This window comes from Alligator mississippiensis, chromosome 2 (assembly GCF_030867095.1).
Source record: "Alligator mississippiensis isolate rAllMis1 chromosome 2, rAllMis1, whole genome shotgun sequence".
Classification (NCBI taxonomy): Eukaryota; Metazoa; Chordata; order Crocodylia; family Alligatoridae; genus Alligator; species Alligator mississippiensis.
Window position 1 is genome coordinate 71,315,911 of NC_081825.1, and position 18,889 is coordinate 71,334,799.

At 43.8% G+C, this 18,889-nt stretch overlaps 1 protein-coding gene across 1 annotated transcript in view; it reads left to right on the forward strand.

The window, feature by feature from the left end:
• Positions 1 to 18,889, forward strand: part of ENPP6 (ectonucleotide pyrophosphatase/phosphodiesterase 6) — a 70,479-nt gene that overhangs the window by 33,245 nt on the left and 18,345 nt on the right. Inside the window, exons 3-4 of the mRNA XM_006272975.4 lie at positions 2,601 to 2,712; positions 15,243 to 15,384. Coding sequence (XP_006273037.1) covers positions 2,601 to 2,712; positions 15,243 to 15,384 — 254 coding nt within the window. The remainder of the gene's footprint in view (positions 1 to 2,600; positions 2,713 to 15,242; positions 15,385 to 18,889) is intronic.

The following is an 18,889-nucleotide window of genomic DNA, read 5'->3' on the forward strand; positions in this document are numbered from 1 at the left end:
AAAATAAGCTTTCTGCAATCATCCAGGGGCAAGCAGAACGTGCATGTGGGCACCCTGGGCCTTCTGCTGGCTTCAGTGTTTCCTTTAGCCTGTGGTACCTTCCAACCTGAGATCCTCTACCTGCACAGCTCTTGCTGTGGGGCCACTAGATGTTGATAGACAGGTGCACACCCTCATGGCTTGGGAGATGCAGATAAGCTTACACAAAGCCTTAGTCGACCTTTTGTTCATGGAGTAAGCTTTCTATGATTGCTCAAGCATTTGCTTGAGGCTGGCTAAGATAGGTAGTAGATGTGTTTTGCAGGTAAACTGACATAGGTAAAATGGGGCCTATCCATTGTTGCACTCAATCACATGTGGCATTGGCTCTTTAAATGTACTCAGAGGTTTTACAATGGGTCTATAACTATATTAATAAAATTCAGAGAATAGAAAAAATTGAGACAAGTGCTAATAAAGCTAAATTGTTTCAGCCCTCAATACAAAGATGTATACACAACCAAATGAAACATTTTAAGGCTAAATTAATGTAGGGCAATAGCTTTCAAAAACTATATAAGTATGCAGCTCCAAACATCTAGCCAGACCATTTGTAGTCTTTCCCTGAGCTGCTGCTGTGTGGGACTACTTAGATAGAGACTGAGTGAGATCCAGAGAGGCATTTCAGGCACACTGCAGTGCCTAAATTAGGTGCCTGGCTACATCAAGTGATTCAAGGAAACAGGGTTAGGTGCCTCCCAGGATCATTTCTGCTTTTATCCAACAACTGTTTAACGTAACATGCATAAGAAAATCTTTGTCCTAAGTAGCTCCATTAAACTGGATAGAGAGAGTATTAAGTTCACCCCATGGATCTTGAAGTAATATGGGCTCTTTAATTTGGAGAGTGCCAAAGGATTTATAACTGCACCTATGGAGGCAACCTTCTGTCAGCATAGCCTGCTTTATCTGGAGATGTATGTTTTTCCTTGTAACTCAGCATCATGACTTGATAATATGAGGTCATCCAGAGAGAGATACAAAGATTGATTAATTCTTTTTATTGAGTGTCTCATGAAACCACATAAAAAAGTGCTGGAAATGGTCTCTGAAAGTTGGCTCTGGCCCACTGGCCTGCAGAACTGCTGCAGTTCCCTTGCAGGCAGCATTTTCTCTGTAACATCATTACTGCCTGAGAGATAAGCCAGCTTCTAACATTCCTTCAGGCATATATCTTTATTTCCAAAAGAGAAACAACATGGCCCAAGTTTCAGATTCCTGACACCACTGACTTGTCAACCCAGCAATACCTCAAAATACAGCACAGTATTTTATACCACAAAGCCATTTGGCAAAAGATCTCTCATTCTCTTTTCCCAGAAATATCCCCAAAAATTCTGTTACTGTGATTTGAGGGCTCCAGGGTTCTTTAAACTAAACTGCGTGAATTTAGTGTTAGTGACCAGCACAGCTATAAATATTAATGCCATCCAGTACAGCTGTAACCAGAGACTGAGACAGAAAAAAAACCATGTTTGTATGTATTCAGAGCCCATGTTCTTCTATAGGATTTGTTGCCACAAGTTTCTGTGGCACAAAACATAACTTATTTTGCTAAGAAAGGCTGCAGGTTACTAAAAGAATGAATTGGTTTAAACTGTTTTAATAAGATCTCCTGGGAAACAGATGTAACAAATCAGTGCCAGTGTCACGTAAAAATTATTTTATAGAGGGTATTATTATGTAAGGTGTAGTGCGTCTAACTGGAAAGTATTTGCTGCACTAAAGGGGGGAGAAAAAACTAGATCTGTTAGGCTGGATGTTTGGGAATGACACATGTAACTTAAATTCTACTTAAAACTATTCTAAGTGGAGCCTGCCTAAATGGTTTAGCTGAAGAAGTCTTGCCACAGAGGAATTTGATTTTATCATTGATACAATCACACCAGCAAGGTACCTAATGAATAGGGAAATAAGAAGGTAGAAGGAATAGTTTCCAGAGAGCAGACATCAAAAACACCACCCACTGGACATGTCTATACGTGCTATTATTGCACAGCAATAAACTCTGGCGCATATCACATTGGAGTTTATTGCTCCCAGGCACCACATTCGAACATGCACCCAGGACTACAGCACATTGGAGTAGCCTGAGCTGACAGGAGGTCCAGGGGATCAGCCTGCCAGCCCAGGGCTGCTTTGACCCAGGTCAGTGCACTGCTGAGGAGCTGTCTGGCATACGGGGGTGCTTCAATGCAGCACTAGCTGGAAGGCAGCCCCCGCACTGAAGTGCCCTTATACTCCAGCCAGACCCATCAGCATCTACACAAGTGTTGGTGTGGAGTAAAAAATTCTGGTGCAAGACAGTACTTTTATTTACAAGTACTAACCTACGGAGGAGTTAATTAGTTTACTCCATCCTAATAGCACAGCACATGTAGATCCTGAGCTGTTTACTGTAGAACTAATTAAGCTAGTCTGCAGTAAACGTCTTGTGTAGATGTACCCATGCACACCAAATGTCACGTAAGCTTTCAAGAACTGAGAACTTCAGTCTTCAAAGGCTATATACAAGAAATGCCCACCTCGTTGAAACAACGTTTAAAATATTTTTCTTACAGGCTGTGAGGTTGAAATCCTTGGAGTCAGACCTAGTTATTGTCAACCATATTTCAGTGTGCCATCAGATGCCAATTTTGCTGATGCTATCCGTGATAGTCTTGAATCTTTACGGTAAGTCACTGAAATCTTTTACTACAGAAATTAATTTCTAAAGTATTGTTACTTAAAAATTTTGGGCATTTCTTCCAGGAATATTGCTTATCTAGAAGATGGAGCTAAGATTTATTTTTCCCCTGATAGGAAATAGAGACAGAAAATTATACACTTTGAAAAGTTTTTTCACTGTTTATGATACAACATGCAGGGACATCATAATTACCAGTAGTTGCTCTCCGTAATCCCCCTATTCATAGGAAAATGAAGCCCCATTCATTTGTATTTCAGACTATTAGAATCAATTAATTGAGTATCAAAAAGAGATTTTAAGTGACTTAAATGTCAGTGGGAATGATTCAGTATGTTTGGCACTTTTGAAATTAAAATTGGGTCTCTTCCTAAGCCCACAGTTAGGCTCTAGTTTCAGCCATAATGCAGAAAGTAGGTAAATACTCCATGCAAACAAAAGCACCCTAATCTATACTTGAGCTTCCTGAGGTAGAAACAAATTTAAAACCATGTTTTACTTCAGCCATTTCCCTTCCAAGTTTTAATCAGGGGGAGTTTTTAAAACTAGATAAGATCAACAGTATTTAAGGCTAACACAACTCTTTATTCAGGGCATATTGCCTTCATCTCTTCATTTACAACCCTTGATACTACATAATTTATTCAATTCCAGGATATATTTTGCTGTACAGGTGAGAATCTAAGAAGTCTAGGGAAAAGGTGTTGAGCAGCACTCACTCTGACTATAAGTTTCAAAATCTTCAGAGTGTGCTTAAATTTGCTACTGTACAGTATTACAGAGATGTGGCAGAACAGTTCACGTGCCTGATGAATGATCAAGGATGGTGATGCATTGTTCAGAAAGAACAGACAAAGGGAAAAGGAGGGGTTTTGCCCTATATATAAAGAAGATGTCAGCATGTTCTGAGGTGCAGTACAAAGTGGAGGGTATAACAATAAAAATACTGGATTTCAGAAAAACAGACTTCAGCAAACTCAGGAAACTGGTGGGCACAATCCCCTGGGTGGCAAGTCTAAGGGGGGAAAAAAGTCCAGGAGATCTGGCAGTACTTTGAAAAGGTCCTTTTAAGGGTGCAGGAGCAAACTATCCCAGCACAACAAAAGAATGGACAAGTGATCAGGAGATCAGTTTAGCTAAACAGCAATCTCTTCAGTGAGTTAAAACTACAAAAGGGTTCCTATTAAAAAGTGGAAACATGGCCATATTAGTGGGGAAGAGAATAAGAGTATTGCGCAAGTGTGCAGGGAGAAAATTAGGAAGGCCAAGGCACAATTTGAAATGCAACTGGAAAGGGATTCTATGAGTATGGGTTTCTACAAGTATGTCAAGAGCAAAAGGAGGCCTAAAGAAACTGTAGGTTCCTTACGGAACGCAGGAGGCAATCTAATTACAAATGATGCAGAGAAGGGTGAAGTGTTGAATGCCTTTTTTACTTCAGTCTTCACAAATAGGAGCAGCTACCAGCTGATAAGCACAACTGGCAGCAAAGATAGGGAACAACTCAAACAGCCTAGGGTAATAGCAGAAGAGATTAGGGATTTCTTAGAGAAGCTAGATACTTTCAAGTCAGCAGGGCCAGATGGGCTGCACCCTATGATGCTGAACACATTGGCTGAGGTAATTTCAGAGCCGCTACCTATCTTCTGTGGAATTTGTGAAAGTCGAGTACAGTACTGGTTGACTGGGAAAGGGCAAATATATTGCCTATCTTTAAGAAAGGGAAGAAGGAGAATCCAGGGAATTACAGATCAGTCAGTCTAACCTGAACTCCACAGCACTACTAGCAGCTTGTGTTCCCCTGCTCTGCCCCTCTCCGTCTGGTACATGGGCCACAGATTCCCCAGGCTCCTTGCCACTGTGCCGCTCTGTCCCCAGGGGATTTGGGGGGGGGGGGGGGGGGGGAAAGAAGCTGGATGTAGGAGGGAAGCCCAGAGATCCTGATCACGCAGCAACAAAAGTAACAGAAGAGGGAATGGTAGCAGGGTAGGAACCCATATGCTGTGTGTTAATCCCTTGGACAGGGCACAAATTGGACAGGCCTGGTCTAGATGGAACTACTGTAAAGTGGATACATAACTGGTTGGGTTACTGGGTGCAGCAAATAACTGGGAAGCCAGTTGCTGGATTCTTGAAGTTGGCAATGGATCACAAAGGCTGCAGGGTGTCACTGGTATTCAGACATGAATAAATGGATTTTCTTTATGTATTTAAACTGAGTTTTTTCAAACATGCTAAGAGTACAAGCCCTCATTGAGGAAGGGGAATGCAATCATTTAAGCTAACAATAGTGCTTATGCACCTCAATATTCCCTTTCTAATCAATAGCATCATAGAATAATAGAGCTGAAGTGGAGCTCAGAGGGTCAATTAGTGCAACTCCCTGCCTAGGGCAGAATAAACCATATTTAAACCATCTTAGACAAATGTCTGTGTGATCTAGTAAAACTTCCAAAGATGCATACTTCACAACCTCTGCAGATAGTCCGGGGGTGGGCAGTTATTTTGGCTGGAGGACAGTTTAACGAGTTTTGGTGAGTTGTCAAGGGCCACAAGGGTAGCCCTGCCCCTTGACAAGTGCCCCACCTGTAGTCACCATCTTAGGATCTGAAGTCCTGCCCTTTAACCCCTGACCTTTGTATAGAGGCAATTGCATAATAGCTCAAAATATAACCTTACTTTTGTATATAGTGTGAGGGGGTGGGGGGTAAAGGGCTGTATGTGAGGTGGCGGTGTGGGTTGTGGTTATGGTGGGTGGGAGGGTCAGTGTGGCGGGTATGTGGGAGGGGGTGTGAGTGTAAGGTTATGGTGGGGGGGAGTGTGTGCAGGGGCTGTGGGAGGGTGTGGAGGGATGGGAGGGTGCAGGGATGCATGTGTGTGGGGGAGGGGAAGTCCTTGGTTTTCCTTATAGTGTGCAAGTCCCTGGAGCTGCATGTGGTGGCAGTGAGTGGGGCAAGCCTTGCCCAGCCCCGTAGGGTGCAGCTCCTCATGCTCCCACCCCAGTCCCTGGCTGCACATGCTGGTAGTGTTCAGGGCCAGCCCCATCTGGCCCAGTAGCGCTCCTGCCCAAGTCCACGGCCACACATGGTGGCAGGGTGAGGGGTCAGCTCCACCCAACCCCATAGCGCACAGCTCCCCATGTTCCCACCCCAGTCCCTGGCCACACGTGGCAGCAGCATGTAGAGCCAGTCCCACCTGGCCTGAGAGCGTTCCGGCCCGAGTCTCCGGCCACACAAGGTGGCAAGGTGAGGGGTCAGTTCCACCCAGCCCCATAACACGCAGCTCCCCATGCTCCCACCTGAGTCCCCAGCCAACAAGGTAGTAAGGTGTGAGGCCAACCCACTCAGACCTATAGCACACAGCTCCCCATGCTCCTGCCCAAGTCCCCAGCCTCATGTGTTGGCAGCATGCGGGGCCGCTCCTACCCAGCCCCATAGCATGCAGCTCCTGTGCTCCCACCCAAGCCCGCAGCCACACACAGTGGCAGTGTGCAGGGCCAGCCCCACCCAGCCCATAGTGCACAGCTCCTGCAGCATGCGGGCCAGCCCAGCCTGGCTCAATAGTGCATGACTTCCTGTGCTCCCGCCCTCTTTCCCTCAACAGGAGTCCCTGATGCTGACCCAGTGGGGCCCATACCTGAATTTTCACTCACAGGCAGGGGGCCTGGAAACAGGCACGGGGTAGCCAGGCTCTTGTCTGTAGTGCCCCCTAGCTCAGGGCAGGAGGGCAGGGCAGGTCAGGCTAGGCTTGGGTGGGGGAGGGTTGCTTAGCAATCAGAACTGCACCTCCTGCATGGATGTGCCAGTTTGCAGAGGGGCAGCCCAAGGCCCCGGGGGCCAGATGCAATTGCCTGGAGGGCTGCATTTTGCCTGCTCCTGAGATAATCTGTTCCAATGCTTAATCTCCTCATAGTGACAGAAGTTCTCCCTGATAGAGAACGCACACTCCCTTTGCTGCAATTTGAGACTGGTGCTCCTTGTCCTGTCCTCCTGTGGCCAAAGAGAACAGTTTATCAACATCTTTATTATAATTGCCCTTCAGGTATTTAAAGCCTGTCATCAAATCCCTCCTCAACCTTTGCTTCTCAAGATTATATAATCCCAGTTTTTTCACCCTTAGCTCATAAATCATAATTCCCAGGATGACTTGCATTAGAAAATAGTGTTTCCTTACCCAAATGTTTACAGTTTCAAAAGCATGCAAGAGATTTAGGAGCCTAAATTCCACTGAAAGTTAATCTTAATCCTCATTCAAGATTTTAAACTTGATTTTAAGAATTTCTTATTTTATATAAAAAAGAATCCTTTTTATATGTAGATAAATCAAGCAGCAGACCAGATTTTTATAAAATATTGAAGAAAAACATGTTAAAAACACACATGATAAATTTCATTCCCAAACACTTAATCCCTTATTTGAAAATATAATCAGGACCTGACAACTTGGGCTCATAAAGATTGAAGGCATTGCAAACACTGAATAATGGAAGGAGGCAGGACACAACATAGGCTATAAACAGATGTCTCATTTAAAGCAGTTTGGATTGGTTTGGTTTTGACTTGGATCAAGACAGGAATGGCACAGTCCTTATACACATAGCCCGTCCAAACTGCATTGTGGCTCTTAGGGCAGTAGGTGGTCATGGAAAGCATGCTGTCTGATGGCCGTGGCCTTGGAATGCGCTGCAGCTAAGTTAAATGAACTGCAAATAAAATTTTTAAAATGGTTAACTTTAAAGCATCCTAAAGGCACTTAAAATGGGAGCATTTACTCATCAAAGGGTGTTAACCTGTGTTAAGTACCCTCTAAATGTTGATTTAAAGTTATGCCACTTCAGGTGAAGGTTATCTTATCTTTGATCCTTTTACCCAGGTCATTCCAGGGTATTGTAAATATGCTCTGGGGAAAAAAAAAGCACACTATTTTCATTCCTTTAGCATCCCAGGATGCACCATCCCCAGTCCTTCCCTCTTCTTTGCTCAACCCTCCTGAACTCCACTGCCTAACAGGGTGATGCTATACCCAAGCCAAAACCCCCATCTGACCCTCAGGGGGTGTGATCCCAGCATATCCTGACTACTGTGAGCACCCAGGTGCTGTTCACCAGCTTGCTGCTTGTCATAGCCCCCGCTCCCCATCCCCCATCCTACTACCTACCCCGTGAAGAATGGAAGTCATTCTCAGCTGGATCTCAGCTCTACCCCAGTGTAGCATGCAGCATGCCTGCAGGGTGTCAGCTTAGCCTCAGGGTGAATAATAACCTAGCCCTTGCCCCCCTGACCCAATCCCAATTCAGTGACACGCATGCAAGATTTTGGTCCTTTTTTTCATCATTATTCTTTCTTCACTCCTTTATCTTTACTTCTCCCCCTTGCCTGATCATTTCAAACAGTTTTTTTCCTCCAGACGTTTCCCCTCCCACCCATGGTTCCAGTTGGCTCCTGCTGGTTGCAGAGTGCAGGAAGCCACACCACCCCCACTCCCCCGGTTTTTCCACCTCCAAGCTACATGCCACTCTTCCGCCCTGTACTCCCACCCCAGAAGAGGGACAGTCCTGACTCCTGTCCTGGGAGTGCTGGATGTAGTCCTGTGGCCAATTCCAGAGCACTGTGGCCACTTCCCAATCAGTGAGTTTTGCTACAGGGGGACTCCCCCCCCCAGTCAGCAAGATTGGCTGCGGGGGGACACCCTCCCGGTTGCTGAGTTTTGCCAAGATTGGCTGCGGGGGAAGCCCCTGCCCCCCCCCAGTCGCTGAGTGGTCACTGGGGGGGCATGTGCCCCCCCCCTCACCATGGTGGCACCATGGTCCACACCCCTGCTTGCCAGACTTTCTAGTGGCAAGTCACAATTGTACAGGTCAGAGACAGCAATAAGTCTTAACCTATGATGGCTCTGAAACTGGTCTAACTTTATGACACCATAACATTTCACAGTTTTAAAATATTTTAATGATAACCTATAACAGCACTCTAACTTACAGATGTGCACAGGGATGTCCTAGGAATGTATTAGCACATTTTATCTGGCATAACTTACAGGTACTTGAAATAAGACAATGGGTGTAAAGATCTGTAGGAACCTGGGACAAAAGGCTTTCTCCTGGGAGAAATGCAGTGAACAGGTTCTTATCCAAGGTTTGGTGTTCAAGTGCTGCACAGGGAGCACAAAGTCAGTTTGTACAGCCTGCTGGGAGCAGCCAGCCCTATGCCACCTTTACCTTGGCACTGGAGGAATGGTGAGGGCAAGTGGGAAAGAAGGCTATGTCTTGATTGCACAGCACTCCAGAGATCTTCAGCAACCATAGTAGCTTGCACAGAGCTGCTACAAGCCTGCACAAGTCAGAATAACCACAAGTCTGAAACCAGACCCTGGCAGGCCCCAGGGTTAGAAACAGGGTTCAGAAAGGCAATATAACATCACCTCTCTGCTTTCAGGGGACCTGAGCTCTGCTAGTCATTATTACAAGGATTTCTTCTTGTGTATTTATGAAGTAAATTCACCACTTAGATCTGATTTGTAAAATATTTCTTCACCAACATCATTCAGGGTATGGAAAATTAGAAAGAAATGGTCATATAAAGCCTACTTTTATGGGTAGTTGCGGAGCAGTAGTGTTTGGTGCTCCTTACTTAATTTCTATGATGCAAGGGAATTAAGATGGTTTGAAGGGTTTCTTATTAAAAAGTGTCTTATTAAAAGTTTGATGAAGTAATGCCTGAGCTGCAAAAAAATCCAGTCTCTCAAGCTGTGCTTTTGGAAAGCTGGAACCTACTGAAAACGTTACAATTGCTAATTCAGTCAGACACATGAGGCTAGTAGTTGCTGCCATCAATAAAAAAATAAAAACATTTGGATAGCAACATGAAAGAGTCCATTGCACAACCTGCAAAAGGAGAAAACTGGTGATTTCAGTTAACAAAGGGAACTAGTAGTTCTGCAATGTCTGTAGTAAACACCACCTGCAGCACTCTAAAGAGCCAAAATACTATAGGTGCAGCTGGAGCAAGGGAGCTGCCACCACCTCTATTTTCTTATTTTCATTTCAAGACCTCCTCCTGAACTCCAGTGAAAGCAATAGGAGGGCTCAGACATGCAATGCATTTGCACCAATGTCATCAGTTTTTACACTGTTGTGAAGAAGTAGCAGACCCACGGTGCACTAATGTAGATGAAGGACAAACCTGGGACAAAGTTACCTTGGGAAAAATCTATGGTAAAAATACTCTAGTGTCCACTTCCATTCAAGAATAGCCATTTGCTATAGGCCAGTGGTTCTCTACCCTTTTAGATTCAGGGCATGCCTTCATACGTTTTTTAATTTGGCAGCATCCCGGTTGAAAACCACTGTTGTGCTGATTCAGCTTATGTTGGTGGCTCTTAACCAGGGTGCTGCTGCTGCCATTGCAGCCAGGTGGAACTACCCTGTGTGCCTCCTGTGGAGCAAGACCAGGACAGGCTGGGGCCAAAGCACTTGCACCAGCCTGCATGAGAATTATCTGATAAACTGAAAGCAGGCAAGGAGCCCTTGCTCTTGTCTCAGCCCTTCATAATCTAACCTGTCTCCTCCGGGGTTCCTCCCAGAAACAGAGGCACATTAGACAGTTCCACCTGCCCTTTGCAGCTTTGTTTCTGGTAAGCAGGGGCAGACCAAGAAGGGCACATGATCCTGCTGTAGGTCTTACTGGTCTGTCTATACAAGATTGAGGCAGTTTCACCCAGTTGTAGTGGCAGTGATGGTAGTGCCTGTGCTGTGGCACTCTGGTTGAGAACCCACTTCTATACATAAACAGGCTGGTACATACTCTTCCATCAACTAATAGCCACTATAATAGCACCTACTGCAAACAGCAGCTCCTTGATAACTGGCTTGTCCTTGGGATACCAGCATGATTTACATCAAGTATACAAAACCAGTATACATTGCACCAGTGTAAACGAGTCATAAGTATCAATATGGTAGACACTTGAAGAGAAGTATAAGGAAAGAAAAGAAAAACAACAGAAGAGGGGAAGAAGATCTTCATCTTGTCTTCTATCCTTCATGATCTATTTTCAGTGCTTTTAGAAACAATATACAATTGTACTTAGTACTAGTATACCACATATAAGACCTAAAGTTCTGCTTTTGAATTGTAGTTAGTTTTAGAAGTGTCAATTTGTATCCTTCATCCCTAGGTAAGATGCTTTTTTAGTTGTTACCATATTAAACCTTCTCCTGCAAAAGCTTCCAATTCATGTTGCTACAAAAGGCAGATAAATAGATTAACTCTCATTATACAAAGTGTTTCCTTCCCACACTCAAGGATTCTCAACCAAGGGTTGCTGTAAGATCCTTTGAAGGGTTGTGCGAGGTGCAAGTAGATAATCAGATAAGCACAGGTTTGGGCTGAGTGCCAGGCTCTTTCTTGGGCCCTCTGCAAAGAGTTAAGCACTATAAGTTATATATAGGATACTTCTCATTCAGACAAATAATTAAGTCTGAAAAGGCTGAGAACCACTTTAACTAAATAAAGTTAGCTGAAACTAACTTCTTATGGGAAATCAGCCTTTGGCAAGGTCATTCTTTCACACAGAGACAAGAATACTGAGTGTCACACAGCAGGTTGTCAGCCAGTTGGATAACTCGTGCATTGCAGCTTTGAGCAAGTCAACAGAAGTTTATTTTGTTGGGCCTGCTCTTGCTCCCATTGAAGTGAAGAGCAAAAATATCAATGATTTTACAGGAAGCAGCAAAAGTTAGGGGTAAGTCATGGGTTTGGAAACAGGAACCCCTGATTTATCATCCTGTTGTGAAATCCTAGCTCCACTGAAAGAGATTCTCATTGGTCCCAAATGGGACAGGAATGAATCCCCATGGGCCCAATGCAACTCTTGCTGCAGTCAAGGAAAAGATTTCTTCAGGAAGATTCCTCATTTTCTTGGACCAGGTCTTTTGGGGAAGTAACTTCAGGCAAAATTTTCAAACAGAGCGTACAAAATTCAGCCCCTAGGTACGTATTTTGAAGCCTGGCTTTAGGGATTCACATTTGAAGTGTTAGGCCAAAATATTCCTGCCTCATTTTCCTTATCTGGAAACAGAGTTCATGCTGCCTTAGCTACCTGCTGGGGTGTCATGGCAGTTAGGTATCATTTGTTCAATGATTTGAAAACGTAAAGCATTTCTCAGTGCAGCATATTCTACATCTTACTCTCCTCCACAAATCTTTGTGGTAAAAAGTTAGCTAATAATATCTCATTTTGCAAGATTCATTTTGTTCCCAGTCCTACAAAGCTCTTCAAGTATGTCACTAAATTTAGACATGTGAACTTTTCCACTGAAGTTGTGCACTTACATTTAAGCATATATCCTTGCAGATATGAGCCCTTCTGAAATTACTTAGCCCAGACTAAACAAGACCATGTATCTTATGCAGGCAAGATCTTATATGCTTTTTATGGAGAACTAAATTATGATTTGATTCTGGGTGAAAAGGTAAGAAATAACTCTTTTTAAGTATTTGAAGACTGTGAGCATCAGAAAGGCAGAGGACTACCATATTTTCCTGCATACTACATGTCCTAGATTAGACCGCTTGGCGGCAATGTCGGGGGGCTACTCATGGTGGGGTAGCTCCTACATAATACCACCATGTTGCAACCTCCAGAGTAAGGCAAGTATAAGGCACCTCAAAACCCTGGCCCACAGTACCCTGTGGGTACTCCTTGGTTGGAGAAAGGCTAAGGGACATCATCCTGCCCTTGCTGAGGCAGACTCCATTTCTCAGCAGCCCCTGCCTGGAGCATGCAGGCTGCAGATTGCAGCTTTGCCTTGGCTCTGGACCATACTATCGCCACTACAAGATCCCAGCCTGGCCCGGGAGCAGCTCCCCACCCTGCCATGTGCCTTGCCAGTGCTGCTAGGGCCAGTCTCCACAGAAACCCTGGCCCTGCGCGCTATCACCGCACAGCTGTTGCTGGGTTCTCCATGGAAATTAGTCCCAGCCATGTGGGCAGGGGCTGCTGGGAAATGGAGTCCACTGCAGGCTGAATCCAGCCTGTGGGCCAGACTTTGCCCGCCCCTGCACTAGGCAGTCAGCAGCAGCTCTAATCTATTGCTCTCTGGCAGAAACTACAGCCATCGAGACACTGAACATCTGGACTCAGTCTGGCCTTTGGACTCTGTCCTGATGGTCTAAAGTGGGGATGGTAGGTCTAAGACAGCCTCCATTTCATACTCTTGCCTAGGCGTATGAGCTGGAAGGTCTTGGTGTGATGGCTACATAGGCCTCTTGTCCATATACCGTGATCCATAAGATCGACAGTTGCCAAAAAGAACATGCCCCTAAGCAAGACATGCACTTTGTTTTAGGGAAGGCAGAATGAAAGGAAAAAAAAAGATTACTCCTGAGTTATGGCTGCATAGAGCAGGGATAGAGCTCACTCACTCTCCTGTTCCTGCTTAACTAAAAGCAGAAACCCTAACTGCTGCTGAAGTTTGGTCCCCATGGGTGAATCTATGATTTTGAAAAGAGCTAAAAAGCCTAAAAGGCTGTGAAACAGGAGAAGCTAGCAGACAGTAGCATTGCCAAAAGAAAGGTAAGCTTGATTAGTTGAATATTGAGACCAAGGAGAGATGATCATTAACACCTGAGGAGTGAGGAACAATGAACATTAAGTAAAATGACTCCCTTAGTTGCCTGAATGGAAATGTCACTGCTCACTCAGAAAAACCACAAGAGGTCAGAATGTTTTTGACACTTTGCATTTCTATTCAAAGTGTCTGAGTTTATCTTGTGAATCCTGTATAAGTGCTTATGTGCCTAACAGTGGTCATATTACGTTTCACCCTTAAAAGGATCTCACAGCACCCAGGTTGGGAATCATTGCTGTAGATAATGCATCCCAAATGTATGCATCAAGATAGTGTGTGTTTAAGTCCCTTAGACATAGCTTTGGCCTTTACACAAAAGACTACTTTTACTAAAATTTTTCCAGTGAACTGAAAATTGGCAGTGAAAACATAATTTCTGTGCTGTATGTCTCCACTAACCAGGGAGAGGGCATTCAGTGCAGAAATAAGTTTCAATTAACCTTTTAACACTTCCTCTTCTGAATTCCCCTATTTCTTCATAGTTCATAGATCACACTTCAGGAAAAAAAGAAAAGGCCCACTTGCCAGTTACAGTCCATGGTGTGTGCGATATCAGGGAATAATGCATTCTGGGAAACCTTCAGGGAATTTCAAATGGAATGGAGGGAAAGGGAAGGTAAAATATTAATAAAGCATATTTAACTTGTGAATATTTCTCAAAGTCTTGTTATTATTGAGTGATAAGCATGGTAATCAGGATTTATCTTGGCATTTGATTTTAAACAAAAATTCCTTTCTTTAACAAAGCGATGATTCAATGCCTGCATTGGGAGGATCCTAGAACACATCGTATTTTTGTACTGTAATCTTTAAATGGCATTTAGATACCAGGGGGTTAAGTGCCTTAGTTAAAATAACAGACCAGGAAACAGCAAACCAGTGATAATTGCTCCTGTTTGCTTAACTATCTGTGTTCATAGAAAGGCTCTAAGTGATTTGGAATCACAGAGGCATGTGCAGTCCTGGCAGTGCATATAGTCACAAAACTTGTTCCGCTAGTCCTCCCTCCAACATGCCCTCATTTTGCTTGTTTTGCTCATTTGTTACAGCTCATCTGACACTCAACTGGATACGTTGGCACTGATAGTTAGGGTCAACCCTGAGAGTTGCCCTTAACCAACCTGAGTCACATGAGCTTTCCCATCTCTATCATTCCTTGTAACCTACATCGCTGCCATCCATATTGAGCTTCCTGCAAAGACAAGAGGCGGGATGCAAAAGGGAAGAAAGTCAGGAACAGGAACTTTTCTATTAGTGGACTTGCTGTGTTGGAGCTCATAGTTCAAGGGTAAATTCCAAACATGCTGCAGAATAGGGATGGCTAGGCAACAAATAGCAGACGTTGCAGATCTACCCACTAATCCCTTGAAGTTTTGTAGTGATCACTGGCTTCAATAAATACAGGCATATAATGAATGAGAAGAACTAATCAACAAATTTAATCCTGGAGCTGTAGGCAGGCATTCCCAGCTTCCTCATTCTCTTATCAGGGAGCCTCTCTAAATTGTAATTTCTGTCACTACAAATTCAGCATAATTTCTAAGATTGTGCTTAGGGGCTTTCAGTGAAGAAAGGTTGACCCTAAATATCAGGTAGGCACAATGTAAGTACTCTGGGACAAGGAAAGCGTTACTTTATGCTTTTGTAGAGTATGCAGCCCAATATGTGGCCAACTGTTGATTTGGGCCTTTGGGCATTATCACAATACAGAGGTACTCCAACGAATGCCTGTGCAAGTTATAGGGTGCAAAATGAATGTTTTCCTCTTGTGTTCTGAGGGAAATGAAGGTTAATTCAGTGTCAACGGCTGAAAATATATGAAGAGTCAGTATCCAGTGCTGAAAACAATACAGTGTTGTCACCTGACTAGTTCTATTGCAACCCTAGAAATGGCAGTGCAGAAATGGCAGCAGTGTATTATGAACGCATTGATGTGGAAGGCCACCATTATGGACCTTCATCTGTTCAGAGGAAGGATGCATTAAAAGCAGTGGACAGAGGCCTAAGCAACATGATGGAGCTGATCAAGGTTAGTGACATGAGAAAAGAGCGTACTTTTTGATATGTTTCATTTTTATTACTATTAATGCTCTTTTACAACAGTTTGCCACTTAATATGCATGTGTCAGTTCAAGCATTCAAAGGTACTAGTACCTTTCTCTTTGTAAAGTACTGGATAAGTGCTTTGTAATGAAAGACTCCTTTGTAATAACTGGTAGAAATAGGGGTTTTTCCTACTCAAACCATGCTACTTAAAGGAGCAGCTGAATCAATCAGTCCAAAACATGGAGCTTGAAATACTTCTGCCACGGCAAAAAAAAAAGTTAAGAGATTTTTTTGAAAAAATTCATGTAATTTAACTAAGACTCAAAACAAATGTTATTTTATAAGTTTAAAAGAAAATGCTTTATAAGTATTATGGATAATGTTATGTATAGTAATACCTAGGTAGGGACCATGGCATTTGTATTTCTCAGTTTAAGAGGCTACTGATATTGCTGATATTCAAATCCCTAAATTTAAGTTCAGTAGACAGCGTAAGAATCCTTACAATGGTATCTGTTGGTTTGCATTGTAACTCCAGTTGATCCAAGACATTGTAAACTGGTTGGACCATTACTATTTTTAGGAATCAAATTGCCAACCTGGGGTATTAAAGGTTATTCATATTTTTAAGGCCTATGGAATCAGATATAATTAATTTTTATGACAGTTTTCATGGTATTGCTCAGAGTTCTGTACCTTAAAACTATTTAATAAAACTAATCTAAATGACACTGTAACAGGGAAATGAACAGATCAAGCAACTGGGTAAAAGCTAGTCCTGTTAATTTCTCAGCCATCCAGAAGCTTGAATTACTGATGTTACTTAAGCACAATGGTAAATACTTGTAAATATGGTAAATTCATTCTTACTTGCTGGTGAAGAAGTGAGGAAGTGAATTATAAAGTCACTGGATTAGAATTAGTTTTATATTAGGGGAATTCTACCAAGTGGAAATGGCAAGTACAGTTCCATGTGAAATCAGTGGCAAAACTCCTACAGTCTTCAATGGGATCAGAATTTGGTACACAGCACTTTATATGAGATGTTCATTGACAACAAAAAGTCCCTAGGAATTAATCACCTATTCTGTATAATTAAGTACAGTTCCAGATCTTGATGAGCATTATGGACAGAGCTCCAAATTAGGGTTACCAGCAGTCCTTAGATTTATGAATAGTCTGTAAAAAAAAAAAAAAAAGCTAAAAATATTTTTTTAAATGGATTTGCCCATAAAAACACTAAGAAAACATGAGCTTGATTACAGATTTGCCATTGGAATGAGGCTGAATGGAATAAGTTTTGATAGACAGACAAGCAGTGCCTCCTTGTGTCTGAGCAGGAGTGCAGCACCCTGCAGGGAGCTCTGTCAGGGATTTGTAGCCCACAGGAGCCTTCATAGCCACCTCCCCTCCAGCCACGTGCTGCCAGTGTGTCCGCCTCTGCTGCCTGTAACGGCTGCTTGCCTCAAAGCTAGGCAGGGCCACACAGCCCCAAGCAGTCTAAAGCACCAGAGTGGATGGAGATGTGGGCAGTGCAGCTATGATGGAGCTGCAGGACCAGAAGGGGGAAATTACTAACTCAGGGTTACCATATTTCCAGTACCAAAAAAGAGGACACTTGTGGGTGGGAGAAGGGAAGTGGGGTGGGGGGGGTATATAATGGGGAGGGGGCAGTGATATGCCCATGCCCTGTCTCTGCCCCTCACTCCCAAGCCCCTGAACCCCCAATGCTGCTAGTGCCCCGCAGTTCCGACCTGCAGCTCCCCAGCCCTGCCAATACCCACCCCGCACTCCTGACCCACAGCTCCCTGCCCCCCAGCCCTGCTGGTGCCCCTCACCCTCAATCCATAGCCCCTGCCCCCACTCCCAGCCCTGCTGGTGCTCCTCACTCCCAACCCCCAGCCCCCAATTCCCCCCAGCCCTGCTGTCCATGCGCGCGCACACACAAACGATCTGTGTCTCTTACCTGGGAGTTTGCTGGGGCCCACATGCAGACTATGTGACCCTCAACAGCCAATCACCTTGCCTGATGCTCCTAGCCCCAAGCAGCCAGTCTGGGAAAGCAGAGGCAAAGCAAAACCTTGGACATTTGCTTGCATTTCAAAAACCTGCCTGGACAGGATGACGGGGTCCAAAGAAGAGGACGTGTGGAGAGCGGATGTATGGTAACCATAATGCAAATTTCTCCCTTTGCATTGACACTGCATTGACAGTGTTGATGTTTTACTGTACGATCACAAATAGAAGGATTCTATTTGTGATCGTACAGTATGGATCCTATAGAAGTATGGTTAAAATAATTCTTAGTTGCAATTCTTGGTTGTGTACATTTCTGTATTGTGCATTTGATGCAACCCTGTGTACGTTATGTAGGTTTCAGCTACTGTTATGTTCTACCATAGTAACTTGTATTCCTTCTTTGCATAACCTCAATTAGTATGAAAGTTCAGAGGTTTGGAGGCTAGTCATGCCTATTTTACTGTTTGTGGGCTTAGGTCTTACTGTTTGAGGGACACTTTTGACTGGCATAAGTAGCAGAGCCCCTGGATGGTAGCCCTGAATGAGTCTCCCTTTCCAATGGACTAGGCTAGGTGGTAGTGCTCCGATATGGTTTACTAGTGACTCAGACTGTTAATGTTCAGGTTTTGCTTAATATTTAAAGGTTAAGGTTTTCTCTAAGGTTGTGTGTTTATCCTCCCACACCCTGTGTAATAAACTCGTTTCAGTTGAATGTTGCACATGAGTTTATTCACTTTAGAATACTCAGTTAAAATGTATTTTCTCAGGTTCCTGGGTGGGGGCTTGAGCCAGATTTAGAAAGTGTTAAAAATTTGAACCTGACCCTTGTTGTTGTTGCCCAGGGCCTTGCAGAAGGGTGCCATTTACATTAAGTAAACCATATGTCGGTAAGAACGTGTCAGTAATAAAGTTTGGTTATCAGTACGAAGTCTGCAGATTGTAAGTAAAATTAAAATTGTGCCTTGGCAACCCTGTTCCAGATTCAGGTATAAGGTTGAATTAGGAGTTCAGTTTGGGTTTGGGGGTGCGGGGCTGGCACATTTTTATAAGGAACTTCTGAAAGCTGTCAAGACAAAATTATGCTTTTTTTTTTTTCAGAAGATCTGCTGTCTTGAGAAATTTTTGCCATGTTTAAGTGAATCTACATCAGAGGTGCTTACACAGGTTACATTTTTCATGTGATTGGACCCTTGAAAGTGCTCTATAGCCGTGATGTAACACACATGGCATGGCTCCAGAGCACTTTTAAAATGGCCAATCGTGCAAAAAAATGAACCCTCCTCAAATGAGTTATTAAAAGAAGACACTCTAAAGCAGAGTGTCAGGGAACTTGTGATCCCTCCAGGGTTATCTTTTTGTGCTTTGCGGGGCTGCCAGAAGGATGGGGGGATGGGGAGGGAGCAGCACAAAGCTGCTTGCAGAGTTTGGCCTGACTGGAGCTGGGGGGAGGAATGAATTCCCCTTGCCTC